The following is a 12,917-nucleotide window of genomic DNA, read 5'->3' on the forward strand; positions in this document are numbered from 1 at the left end:
ATTCCCATGTTTCCATTTTTGTTTTTAGTTATGTTCTCTTATTTTCTCCATAGTGTCCCAAAGTTTACTCAAGACCACCCAGGAACCTCTTCCCCAAGATCCTGTTAAACGTACGTTGTCATTCACTCAAGGGAGGGGAGGAGGGAGGAGAACGTTGCATGGCTGGACTGTAGCTCCAGCCTCCTCACCTTTGCATGGTTTTGTGTTTCTTGAACACCTGTCTTTTAACCAAATGTTTATTTCCATTGCCTTGCTTGTAATTACGTCTAATTTTGCCAGATAGCTTCCATTGTTGGGCTAAGAGCTTTGACTAAGCTTCTTCTATTTCTGATCAGTTTCCTTTTTATTTCATGTGGTTCTATAAAATATTGTATATACAATGTTATTTTGTGTTTCATTTGGCATCAATATTTTATTTCCTAAAGCTCACAAGATGGCACGATTTAGCAAAAGCCTGTGTGTCTAAGTGACTTGTTTCCCAGAAAAATATTTAATGTGCATGCATGATACTAACTTTATGGACCAGTAACATACGCGAAGGCTTCAGTTGGGTGTGTTTCAAGACAGCTGTTATGCTTTAGGAAATAAACGGTCGCTTTTAGAAATCAAGGCCTCTCTGTCCCCTCCCTGAACGCACACTAGTGGGACAGAAGTGCCCATCTTCTGATTTCATCATTAAGATGTAGGGAAAGAGCTTCCTGTAAAGAAATATTATATTAACCTACCTTATAACGTCTGTGCATTGTGATTTCAGTTGACCTATCAGTCTAGCTTTGTTTAAAAATGTGTTGTCAAACACACAAATACTCATTTTGAAATGTGGATTATATCCCAGAATAGATTCCTCCAGCATTAGGTTAGGGATGATATATACTACGGATGCTTATGGTTGCTGGGGGAAGAGACACAATTTCAGTTGTAGCTTAGGTATAGTGAAAATTAGCACTTATCTATATCATCCTGGGAAAGAAAACCTAGTCTCACAATTGATGAAGCTAGCGATCTTTTCTTAAAAGAGATAAACTATAGTTGAAAGTATGGCAAGTGGGCAGACATAGAAGAACTAAGGAGAACTCTAGATTTTATACTGTGGGCTTGATAGTACATTGAGCTGCATGGCGTGTTACATTTTTACAAGGCATTTTTCATAGATCATTTCTTTTTCTCAAGAATATTTTGTGGCCATTTTCCTCATTTCCTTTGTGCATACAAGAAAATGAGGCTTCAAGAGCTTGGCGACTTGTCCCCAGCCAACAAATGTGGCAGGACCAGGTTTGAGGCTTAAATGACATGTGTGGCTATGCCCTGCACTCCAAATGGCCAACTATTTGGTTCTGATATTGTTTTCTCGGTTAGAAAAATTACATTTGAGCTTCAGAAGCACATTTTAAGAATACAGAAAATCATGGGAAGTGGATGACGGGTATTAAAAACATTTTTTCCTAAATGCCATGAATACAGCGTGTATCAGTAAATTAAATCTTTCCCACCCTTTTACAAAAGTCATTATTTTTACTTTGTTTCATTTTATATCATTTGTAAGCATATGAAAGAATTGTCTTTTTCTATTTCTATTAATTACTGGGAATGAACATCATCATTCGATAAATTTATTTTCGTGAGGTACTGTACTTGTGTACAGTACAGACATTGACAATCTCTTGTAATTTTCTCTTTCCCGGTAATTTTCTCCATCTACTTGTAGTGTGTGTGGGATCATGACACCTTTCCATTATAGGAGGGTGAGGGTGATTTTTGGCAGCTGTATTTTCTTGTCTTCCTGCAAAGACTGTTCAATCACAGAAAGTGAAGGGTTTTGCAATGCTAGTACAAACAGACTAGAGAAGGCATATAATTTCTAGTTATTTATAGCCTGTGCAGCTATGCTCTCTTATTTATAGCAAAGCTGTACATTTGAATTGAAAAAGTCATAGTCATCAGGAGGTCAAATGCAGATAGCAGACTGGCGTTGGAGAAAATGAGCCAGACTGAGAAAGGTGAGCAAGCCCGTTTGATTAGACAGCTGGAGCTTGCCTTTGGCTGCTTCATAACCTAGGGCTAATCGGAGGACATCTTTTTTCACAAAGGTGGGTGGTCTTCTAGGTTTCTCAGTCTGAGTTGCTTCTGGTCACATAATAAATGTGAAATGAGCTAGACAAAGCTCTTCAGTTAAACTGATAATAAGATTGCTTGTGTGGAGAAAATGTGTGATGGTTTACATTATAAATACAATAATTTTCCTGTCAAGACTTCTTATTATAATTAGGCATTTCTAGATTTTAAATCTTTGTCATAAAAACCGATTTTGAGCATTGCAATTTTAAGGGACACTTGATTTTTTTGGTTTTGTTTTCATAGGTAGGAATCTAAACTATAGGTTGAGAGGGTAGAGACAGGAGGCTAAGAGCTTTCATTTTACTCATAAATTTATGGATTTGAATCCTTTAAAAAAATCCCTTTCCCATTTGGAATTAAAAATCTTATGAAAGTTGAGTTGCTTCTGACATGAATTTTGTGTCTGCCCATTTGGGTTAGGATGATACAAAGGTTTCACATTCACTTGGCCCAGTGCAGTGTTTGTGAACAATAAAATTAGTACAGCAATATTTATTGATAAGTTTATGTTTCAAACATAAACATCATGCGAGTATGATCTTTTTTTCCCCTGGTGTTCTTCCCATCAGATTGCATCTCCAAAGGTAAACAGATGCTTTTCATCTCAAAGAGCATCTTGCCAATTTCAAGTCAGCCAACTGCACCAAGGGGTCTGGCCAAAGAGAATGACCGATGACTTTGACCCCTTTACCTGCAGTGAGTTGTGGCACTGTGAATAACGTACTGTGTGTCCTTTGAATGGAATGTGCCACCTTAGTCCCAGAGTTGCAGTGTCCTGTCATAATACCAAGACCATCTAGTCTTTGGGCAGACTTGAACCATTGTTCTTAACTATACTTGTTCTTCTGATTGTGAAAGAGCAAATGTTAGTTCCCGTTAACACATTCTCTGATACTAATAGAACTCTGATATTTTTATGAAACTGCCAAGCATTATTAAAAACAATTAAAAGACGCGGTGGTGCATTAAATTACATGTCACATCAGTGCCAATACAATCTATTGTATTGACAAGTAGGAGAAGCCACATCTTTTGTATCCAGAAATTGTCAGGATAAAAAGAATGTTTTTTTTTTCCACCAAGCTACCATAGTGAAAAGCCCTAAGATTGAAAAGAATTGATTTGCTCAGCAAACCAGCATCTAACAAAAAAGAAAAAAAAAGTTCATTTACTAAGAACAGTAAAAACTGCTCATTATGTATATGCTCTGTTCTTTAGCTACAATATTTCCAAAGAAGAGTAATTAGATAGTTTAATAAAAGAGTCGACAAAAAATTTCTGTAAAAGACCAAAGGGTCAGTTTTTTAGTTCCACAGGCCCAATGGTCTCTGTTATAAGTACTCAATGCGTCAGTTGTAGTGTGAAAGCAGCCTCAGACAATAGGTAAATGAATAGACACAGCTGTGTTCCAATATAACATTATTTACCAAAAGCAACCAGCAGGCCAACCCCTGGTTTAATAAAGCTGTTACTTTTGAGCCTGGGACATGCCGGTACTAAGCTAGGTATTTCAAGGGACACCAGCAAACTAAACCAGATACCCTACTTTCAATAACTTGACAGTTTTATCAATGTGATGAGACTCAAGTATGTGCTGGAATTAAATAACAATATAAACTAAAATGCACAAGTGGAGGGAAACATGGCTGTGGAAGCCTGGAGTAGAATGAAATTGGTTTTATCCTTAAGACCTCCATAGAGATTAACAGTTCCATGTGACTTTTATGGTTACAGTTTCTATGAAAGTGGACAATACTGAAGAGTGTGACTTTTTGAACTCATCTGTTGAGCATCAAGTGACGATGGCAGGTCATCCCTTTATGATCCACCATTAATGAAATAGAGCATAGCTCTGACAAATGGACAAAAAACAATAACTGAAGGTTAAGACATCCTAGATGCCAGTGATTGTTGCTATGGCCTCACATATGGTTTTTAGATTCAGACTTGAAGTTGCTCTTATATTATGGTGCATTGTGCTAAATAGGATATAGACATTAATAAAAATAACACCAGCATTGATTCGTTCATGCTCATTTCACATATTTGACAAAATCCCCACATCAGTACATGTCCATAAGACATAAAAAAGAAATGTAGCTTGACTAGAGTAAATGCAGCATAGATTACATTCTTATTAACTTATGTCCACACGATGCACTGATAGTCTGCCAACTATGACTGCACTGACTATAAAATAAGTGTGTTACAAGGGCATGTCAGGGGAAAGTGCCTTTGTTCTTTTTTTTGTAGAGTCTGGTACCACATGTAAGGATCGCAGACTATTTTCACCTTATAAATGTCTCATCTAACTGGGACTTGATAAATACTTGAGTTTAGAATGCATTAGGGATCTTAGTTATTTTGCAATTAGAGAAATGGAGAGATTTTTTTCTCTTTTTTAAAGTTGGGGTGTCAGTCTATAAGCTCTGCCGTGTGGAGAGATGAAATTTTTGCATCAGATCTTCCTTTGCAGGTTTGTATTTCCTGTATATAAATTATCCTCATTGTCACCCATCATATAAATCACAGCCATTTCATGTGACAGCATTGCTAGCTCTGTATAAAATAGGATTTTCAATGATGAGGCAATGACTGTATGGGTCTTAATTTACTTTTATCTTCTGTTGTCAATGCTATAGAGATAAATTGCCTTTTTGCTGATGAAAGGAGACCAACCAAATTTTCTTGTTAGACTCTAACATTAGTATATTGACTACATGCCATTTATGGCCTCTGTTTAGAGAGGTAGTCATAGTTGTTACTGTTTGAAGATGCGGTTATTTCTCCTTTTGCATCCTGAGCCCGTTATGACCTTAAAATTATATGTCACCCTAGAGACTGAGGAGACAAACGGATATCAAAATGATAGCGGCAATTTTTCACCATGTCCCTACTTTTGACGCCCCGTTCTTGCTGTCTTTAATATGAACAGGAGAGGGGCACTATGCAGTGATTACAGAATCAGAACTAAAATGAGCATTTGGTGCATTTGCAGTTAAATTTGATGGTGTCCCTGATACGAAGGTTCTCCATCCGTGCCAAAAAAAGTGCTCTCTACCACATTCTAAGACCATAACCGTCTCTACCTTATTTGATGTAACACCCCTTACAATTATTAAATTTTCTGGGGGAAACACAGGAATGAAAAGGTTTCATTGGCACCATGTCGCCAATGATGGTGGTATATTTTGTGGCAGGAACATTGAGTGCAGCTCGAGGGTTTGCTAACAAATTGAAAGCAAATCTGCTCCCCTCTCCCACCATCCTCACCCCACAAAAGATAGAGCTCTGCCTGACACTAAGAGAGGAGATTATAGTGTGAAGTGGAAGTGTTGTGACAGGCATTGATGCATCATTATCAGAACTGAAATGAACCTTCACCAACATGTGAAAACAATGTCTCCCTTAGTATCTGGTTACCCTATGGTTTAGGAAACAGCATTTTGGGGTGAGAAAAAAAAGTAAATCTGTGCTCTTTCTCATGTCTCCTTGTGTGGGTATGGGGGGGTACCTTCCATGAGAACCCCTTACCAACTTCCTGCTACTTTTCCAAGCCACCCTCATCTTCATCTTTTACTCTTAAAAGATCATCTTCTGCTTTGTCCCTTAACAGACAGAACGATCCTTTTAAAACACATCACATCACATTTTTCTCTCCTCAAAACAATCCCCATGGGTTCCTGACAGCCTTTACCATGGCTTCAAGGCCCTTCGTGATCTGTCCCTATTTCCTTTCTGCCTGTCTCACTACTCTCTCCCTTGCTTCCTCTGCTCTGGTCACACAGACCTTGCTCATCTTGGAATTTTCCCGTTTCCAGGCATACTCACTTCCAAAGGCCTTTGTGCTAGTTTCTTCATTTGCCTGTTCTTCCAGCAGGTAACTGGGAAGTAAGGCTTCAGTTCAGCTCTTTGTCTAAACGTCACCTTCTCAATTAGACTGAGCCTGGCCACCTACTTACTGCTGCAGTGTCCCCCCTCCTTCCCCGGAACTCTTTTCTTAACCTTGATCTTTCTTTCTTTTTCTCCATAACACAAGTCACATTCTAACAATATGATTTATTGTTGTCTTCGTGTGTGTGTGTTGTGTGTTGTGTGTGTGTGTGTTTGTGTTGTGTGTGTGTGTGTCCTGTTCGTTTCTCTCACTAGAATATAATTCCACCAGGACAAGGGTCTTTGTTTCACTCATTGGTTTCTGCCATATGCCTCACAGGTACTAGGGACTGTAATACCTGTTGATTTGGTGAAAGGAGGAATAAGGAAATGAACAAGCACACTCGAGGCATCAGAGTCTACATCCAAGCTGCTATGCAGCTCCTCAGATACCTCTGACCTCCCAGGATTGCAAAAAAGACAAAAGAGATGAGGCTTATATCAAAAGCATTAGTCATCCAGTCCACATTGAGGCAGTAACGTGCTATGAATTGGAACTGCGTTTCTGTTGCATGTTTTCATTTGGTATTACATTAGACACCCATTCTCAGTATTAAAAGGTCTATGTCTTAACTATATTCCATAAGGCTGTTATGAGACTAGACTAAGAAAATCAATATGAAGGTCATTTAAAAGTCAAAAGCCCATGCACCCTGATGGTGAGACTGCTGCTAATTATTTGCCAGCTGAAGAGGTCAAAACATAGAGCTTAAGATGTTTAAGTTTGGTTTTCTGCGGAAGAGTGAATAGACTCAGTGAGCCTGCTTGCAGGAGGTACAAAGGAGCATGTTTGAGCTGAGGCCAGAGGCCAAAAGATCATTTGGATTCAAGCTCAGTGGGTTCTCTCTCCTGACCTGCTTCATAACCCTACTTCTGCTGCTGAAACGTTGGTTGGTGGTCATTTACCAGATAGCATTCAGGGCAGGAAACTGTTTGTTAGAAAATAGGCTGGCAGTTATCATAACAAAGCATATCTTTTGCCTGTACAGGTTGGTCATCAACAAACCAAACCCTTTCCAGTACCCCAGACATGTTGATTAGCCCCTTACTGCTCTAAGTATTAACTTTATAGCCTCTTCATGGCTTAGTCATCCTAAATTCAGACTGACTTGTGTGTGTCTGGGGATGTGAGTATGTTAAGTGACAGTATTTCCTTACTACACAATAAATGTATATAACAGGGTAATGTTTTCTCCTCCCCACCTGTTAAATGAGAACACATGTAAAGTGCCTAGCGCAGTAGACGCTAATGAAGGGAGGGTATTATTATTTGGCCAACCTGGAAATCTGAGCCTGTATCACAGTTTCTAAGGAACCTCAAAGGTCTCTGAACAGGATAACTGCTTTGTGCTTTTTGTTTAAAAAACACAACAAAAATAAACCCTCCTAAAAGTCGATTTGTTTCTGCTTTCTAAGCGGTTTAAGTGACTCATGATATAGAGCTTCCTGTTCCTTTGTGCCCTGGAACATTCCTGACATGCCTTGAGCTTCTCCTTTCCCAAAAGGATGCATCTTGAAAGAGTAAGGGCGTTAAGGCACAGGTTTTCCTGCCCCTACCCACCCATCCTTGTTATCATGTCTCTGGCCTACCATGGTCATGATCACAAAATGGCAGCCAGTCCTGCTATGACCATGTCTTTAGGATGTAGGAAAATTAGGGGAGATAGAAGCTGAGCTCTCTGTACAAACTTAAAACGTTTTCCCCTTTCTCCTCACCAGCTGCAAGGTAGTGATAATATACTAAATTCATTTTAAAGTATTAAGAAATACCATCATTCTTCTCTCTTTGACTGGTCAGTGATCTAATTTGCTGATTGGTATGAATACAGGAAATTTTCAATTACTTAAACCAATTGAGATGGAGGGCTAGTATGAATGACTACAAAGTTTGAATTAAAAATTAAAAGAGGGCTTCCCTGGTGGCGCAGTGGTTGAGAGTCAGCCTGCCGATGCAGGGGACACGGGTTCGTGCCCCGGTCCGGGAAGATCCCACATGCCGCAGAGCAGCTGGGCCCGTGAGCCATGGCCACTGAGCCTGCGTGTCCGGAGCCTGTGCTCCGCAACGGGAGAGGCCACAGGGGTGAGAGGCCCGCGCACCGCAAAAAAAAAAAAAATTAAAAGAGAGATAGCTTCTCTTAAAGTCCTCAACTAAAGAAAGTATCAGGAGCCACTAACAAGGATTTACTGAGAAATATTTCTCAATTAAATGGAATAAATCTGTAATACAAGATTTGTATTTATTTCCTTGTTCCTAAAATGTAAGTTTTAATACTTAAAATATTCTTCATCCTGTTAAATATACCTCGCTTGCTCGGTTCTTTCTTATTGTTTTATTCTTAATATTGCAAAGCTACATTTCAACTTAGACTAATGAGATTACAGTGACTAGGATTTTAGTGTTTCTCTCCATAAAACAGTAGATTTGCAAATCACAAGAGTCGGAGAAAACCATAAAGTTGGAGAATCTTTCTACTTATATAGTAACTTTTACAATTTCAGTTTTCCAAAGAGGGTGCCATGCTATGGTTACAGCAACTTACAGCAGATAGTTACCTTGATCTGTAAATATGACCCCAAACATTTATACATTTTCATCTGTTCAAAATGTGAAATATAGTTTGCCTAATTATATCATTCTGCCAGATTGTCCTATGCCAAAAGAACTTTAACTTGTTCTCATTTGCTACCAGAAAAGATGAGAAAATGTTTAAAAAATCATGGGGAAAAATGCTAAATACCACTTCCATTTCAAGTGTGGACATGGTTAAGTTAAAAATACATGCATATTGAGTTGCTTAAGCTAATGCAGAAAAACATTTACCTTTGTTTTTTTTTGTTTTTTTTTTGCCTCAAAAAGTGACATTTATTCAAAGAAAAAAAAAAAAAAATGACAAGATGTCCATCCCTTGACTCCCTTCCCTCCCCCCTCCTGCTGCTCCTCAGCGCCCGCCAAGGACTGAGCCCTGGCTGGGGCTAGGTAGCAGAACAACCCATCTCAGATGAGGTCAGCAACATTGAGGGGCATCTCCTCAATGGAGGTGTTGTAGAAGGTCTCAATGTCTCGAAGAGTCCTCTTGTTTTCTTCTGTCACCATGTTAACAGCCACACCCTTACGGCCAAAATGGCCACCTCGACGGATTCTGTGGATGTAGTTTTCCCTGTTGGTGGGGAGGTCATAGTTGATGACTAAGGAAACCTGCTGCACATCGATGCCTCTGGCCTATGTCCAGAAAAAAGGCAGCTTCAGTGTGTGAATGAGAGGACACCCTAAGTCTATCCAGAAAGAGACTTAAGCATACATGTAGGCAGCCAAAGGAAGGCAAGGAAACAAACATCCCCTCTCCCCAGAAACCAGAGGCGTGCCAGATTTTATTCCAAGTTGCTACTTTCCTGAAGAGGGGCACTAGCAGGCCCCTTGGAAGAGGGAATCACCTTGGATTACCTTTGTTTTTTAACAAAAAAAAAAATTTAATTGAAAATTATTTTTCAGTCTTAAAAATTAGGATACATTTTCAATAATTTCAGCCTTTTATGCAGGTCATACCAAATTTTTTAGAAAAGTACCTATTACTTTTCCTATCCATGGTACTTCATGATACTGTGTGTAATTCATTTTCAGTGGATGTGAAATAAAAGTAGCTCATTTTTCCTATGGTTAGGATAAGTGCTGAGATTTGGATTAGGATGCAATAATGAGCAAAGGAGGGAAGGGCGCTAACATGAATGAAGTGCCATGTGTGCCACCCTTTCTGCAGGGTGACTGCCACATGGTATAGCTTCTCATTTTCCCAGCACTCCTAGTATGTTGGCCTGTTGTCACCACTTGATAGATGAATAAACTGGAACATAGAGTGCTTAAATTCCTTGCTCTGGGTCACAACTAACCTAAGATCAAGATGTTATTGAAATCAAGGTGTGCCTGATTACACAGTTCATGTTCTTTGCTTCTTTCTTTCTTTGTGCTGCTGAAATACACCTTCCCCTTGTCTATTACACAGAAGGGGGGGCAGGTGTCTTTCAATAGGTATGCCCTGTGCCAATCCCAGACCAGTTGACTCAGAATCCCCTGGTATTTTGAAAACAATTCCAGGAATGCCCTGAAGTGAAGTATCCTTCCACTTCAGAGCAACGTCTGCATTGACAACTAAACTGCTTTTATTTTGTAAAGAAAGAATTATTAAACAGTGATTGAAGTAGAAGGGAAGAAATCCGAATGAATAGTTCTCTTTAAATTTATTATTTAATTATATAACAAGAAAGCTTTCTCGTTTTGGTTCAAATCTTGGAGCCTTCAGATTGGGAATTTTCAGATGTTTTCTTGAAACATGCGTAAAAGACACCTATCTTATGGTTTAGTTTCAAAATGACCTAGCAATTAATTCTTCTCATTTAAGTTCTTTTGGGGTTATTGTATCTCAGATATCTTAGATGAGATTAGGGAAGAAGAATACTTAGAACACTGGAGATAGTTGAGTAATCTTTTGAATAAAACACATAAATTGATTTGACCTGAGAACATAGTGAAAACAAACACCTAATTTCATTTTTCTGGTTGAACATGCTTTTTTTTTTTTTGGCTGCATTGGGTCTTTGTTGCTGCTGCGCACGGGCTTTCTCTAGTTGTGGCGAGCGGGGGCTGCTCTTTGTTGCGATGTGCAGGCTTCTCATTGCGGTGGCTTCTCTTGTTGTGGAGCATGGGCTCTAGGGCGTGCAGGCTCAGTAGTTGTGGCGCATGGGCTTAGTTGCTCTGCAGCATGTGGGATCTTCCCGGACCAGGGATCAAACTCATGTCCCCTGCGTTGGAAGGCAGATTCTTAATCACTGCGCCACCAGTGAAGTCCCCAGGCTTTCTTGTTTAAATCAAAATCTTGTTTTCTTTTCATGTTGTTTTTTTTTTTTTAATAAGCTCATAAATGCTCTGAATTCTCACTAGTCATTGCTGATCTTTTGTAAAACTGCTGGTATAAGCATTATAAATCACTTGGCTCATGAGTTTCAGACATTTTTGCTTTATAGTACACTCTTCAGTTTTATGGGTATTTATTTTTCCACACAATATAGCAGTATATGCTGCAATTCAGTAATACTGCTCAGCAGTATTAGTGGAATTCAAAATAGAAATCACTTTCCTTTTGACAACTAGTATAATGAATTGGTTGACTATTGCCAAATTTGTGAAGGCAGAAAGATCTTTTTGTAATTTCAAAAATGAACTTGACATTTATGAGTTTTTTGGTACTGTTTCAAATACTGCTCACCAGCTATCTAAAATATATAGTGTAGGATTTATCTTTACTCTGAGGTGCATTTATTCTGCATAGGCTAATTTCGAGATTTCTTTGGGTTTTTCAGGAATCTTAAGGTGTGATATTGATACCACCATTTACTTTCAAGGTTACAAACATTAATCTAGCAAGGCATAGGTATTTGGTGCAACATGTGTGTATTAAACACCAACTGTTTTTACTCTATGCATGCTTGTTTTGCAAAGAATTTTAAATATAATACTGTAATCGCAAAATGGACTGTTTTCAAGATTTTCCTTCACCCTATCCTTGAAAGGGGGGAAAGACATCCTTACTGTGCTGCAAAATGTCTCGTGGTCTCTTAAACAGCATTAACATCTTGTATGTGCTTCTTTACTAAGTTCTTTGTTCTGGAATAAACGGAAAATAGGGCTTTCTTTGAAATGACTGGATAGTCTGTCACTCTCCTCAAGCCTTCTTTCCTTCTACTTTATAGTTCCTACAACAGCAGCCAGCACCCCTGACGCCGTTGACAAGTATCTCGAGACACCTGGAGATGAGAATGAACATGCCCATTTCCAGAAAGCCAAAGAGAGGCTGGAGGCCAAGCACCGCGAGAGGATGTCCCAGGTACATGTGAATTTCCATCCTTCAGTCGTACAATACTGGGGAAATCTGGATTTGCCTCTGCCTCAGAGTCTCCCCAGGGGCCCTATGGTTGATGAATGCCTAGGGGTGGGTAAGGCTCTAATTTTATCCAGATCTTAAAGACATAACATTTTAATTGTAAATGTTTTCAACAAGGGCACCGATTTGGGGCTTTTTGCATTCTCCCTGAACTTGCCACCTAGGAAAGACCCAGGTATAGTAAGTATAGTAAGATTTTATAAGCGCAAATTAAGTTGTGTGTACACCTTTCTTGATGGTTTTGTCACTCTGTTTAGCGTAGTCCTGTAATGGTGTTGTAAATTAAAATCACTTAAAATGTTCATTAGCAAAGATGAATAGTTTTGTATGGAATACCAAATTATGAAAACTTTGAACCTAACATTTCTTACCGAGTTAATTCATAGGACTCCCCCAGGAGCTTAAAACCAAAGTGAACCATAATGATCATTTCATCTAGTCCCATAAATGACAGATAATGCAGTAAACTTTCAAGCGTTTAGCTTCCCACTCTAGAACAAAGCAATATAAGTAACACAGAGAGGCATTCGGAACCCAAGCCTTTCTTGCTCCTAGTACAGTGCTCTTTTCACTACATTGTGCTACAAATCCTGTTTTTTTTAATCATGTTCTTTATGAAACAAAAAATTGTTTCCAAAACAACTAATTTACATGTAATAATACCAACTACAATTTAAGTTATGCCTGCTACCAGGTGCTAGCTGTTGTATTAAAGGTAGATAATACTGAGGATTTTAGTCCTTTGTCAGATTCTTTTTTTTTTTTTTTTTAACGTGGACCATTTCTAAAGTCTTTATTGAATTTGTTACAATATTGCTTCTGTTTTATGTTTGTTTTTTTGGCCCTGAGGCATGTGGGACCTTAGCTCCCCAACCAGGGATCAAACCCTCACCCACTGCATTGGAAGGCGAAGTCTATAACCATTAGACTGCCAGG

General features: G+C 38.9%; 1 protein-coding gene and 1 non-coding gene across 7 annotated transcripts in view; one reads left to right on the plus strand and one right to left on the minus strand.

Annotated features, from left to right (window-relative positions):
- Positions 1 to 12,917, plus strand: part of APP (amyloid beta precursor protein) — a 273,675-nt gene that overhangs the window by 171,700 nt on the left and 89,058 nt on the right. For 4 of the 6 annotated variants that reach the window (XM_060010437.1, XM_060010438.1, XM_060010439.1 and 1 more), the window contains one exon: positions 11,791 to 11,924. In XM_060010437.1, the coding sequence (XP_059866420.1) occupies positions 11,791 to 11,924 (134 nt within the window). Of the gene's footprint in view, positions 1 to 53; positions 111 to 11,790; positions 11,925 to 12,917 lie in introns of all 6 variants that reach the window. The other 2 variants (XM_060010435.1, XM_060010436.1) reach the window with 1 other exon arrangement.
- Positions 9,346 to 9,487, minus strand: LOC132425150 (small nucleolar RNA SNORA67). Its single transcript, XR_009519351.1, has one exon. It is a non-coding gene; the product is annotated as a small nucleolar RNA SNORA67 (small nucleolar RNA).

Source organism: Delphinus delphis, chromosome 4, assembly GCF_949987515.2.
Source record: "Delphinus delphis chromosome 4, mDelDel1.2, whole genome shotgun sequence".
Taxonomy (NCBI): domain Eukaryota; kingdom Metazoa; phylum Chordata; class Mammalia; order Artiodactyla; family Delphinidae; genus Delphinus; species Delphinus delphis.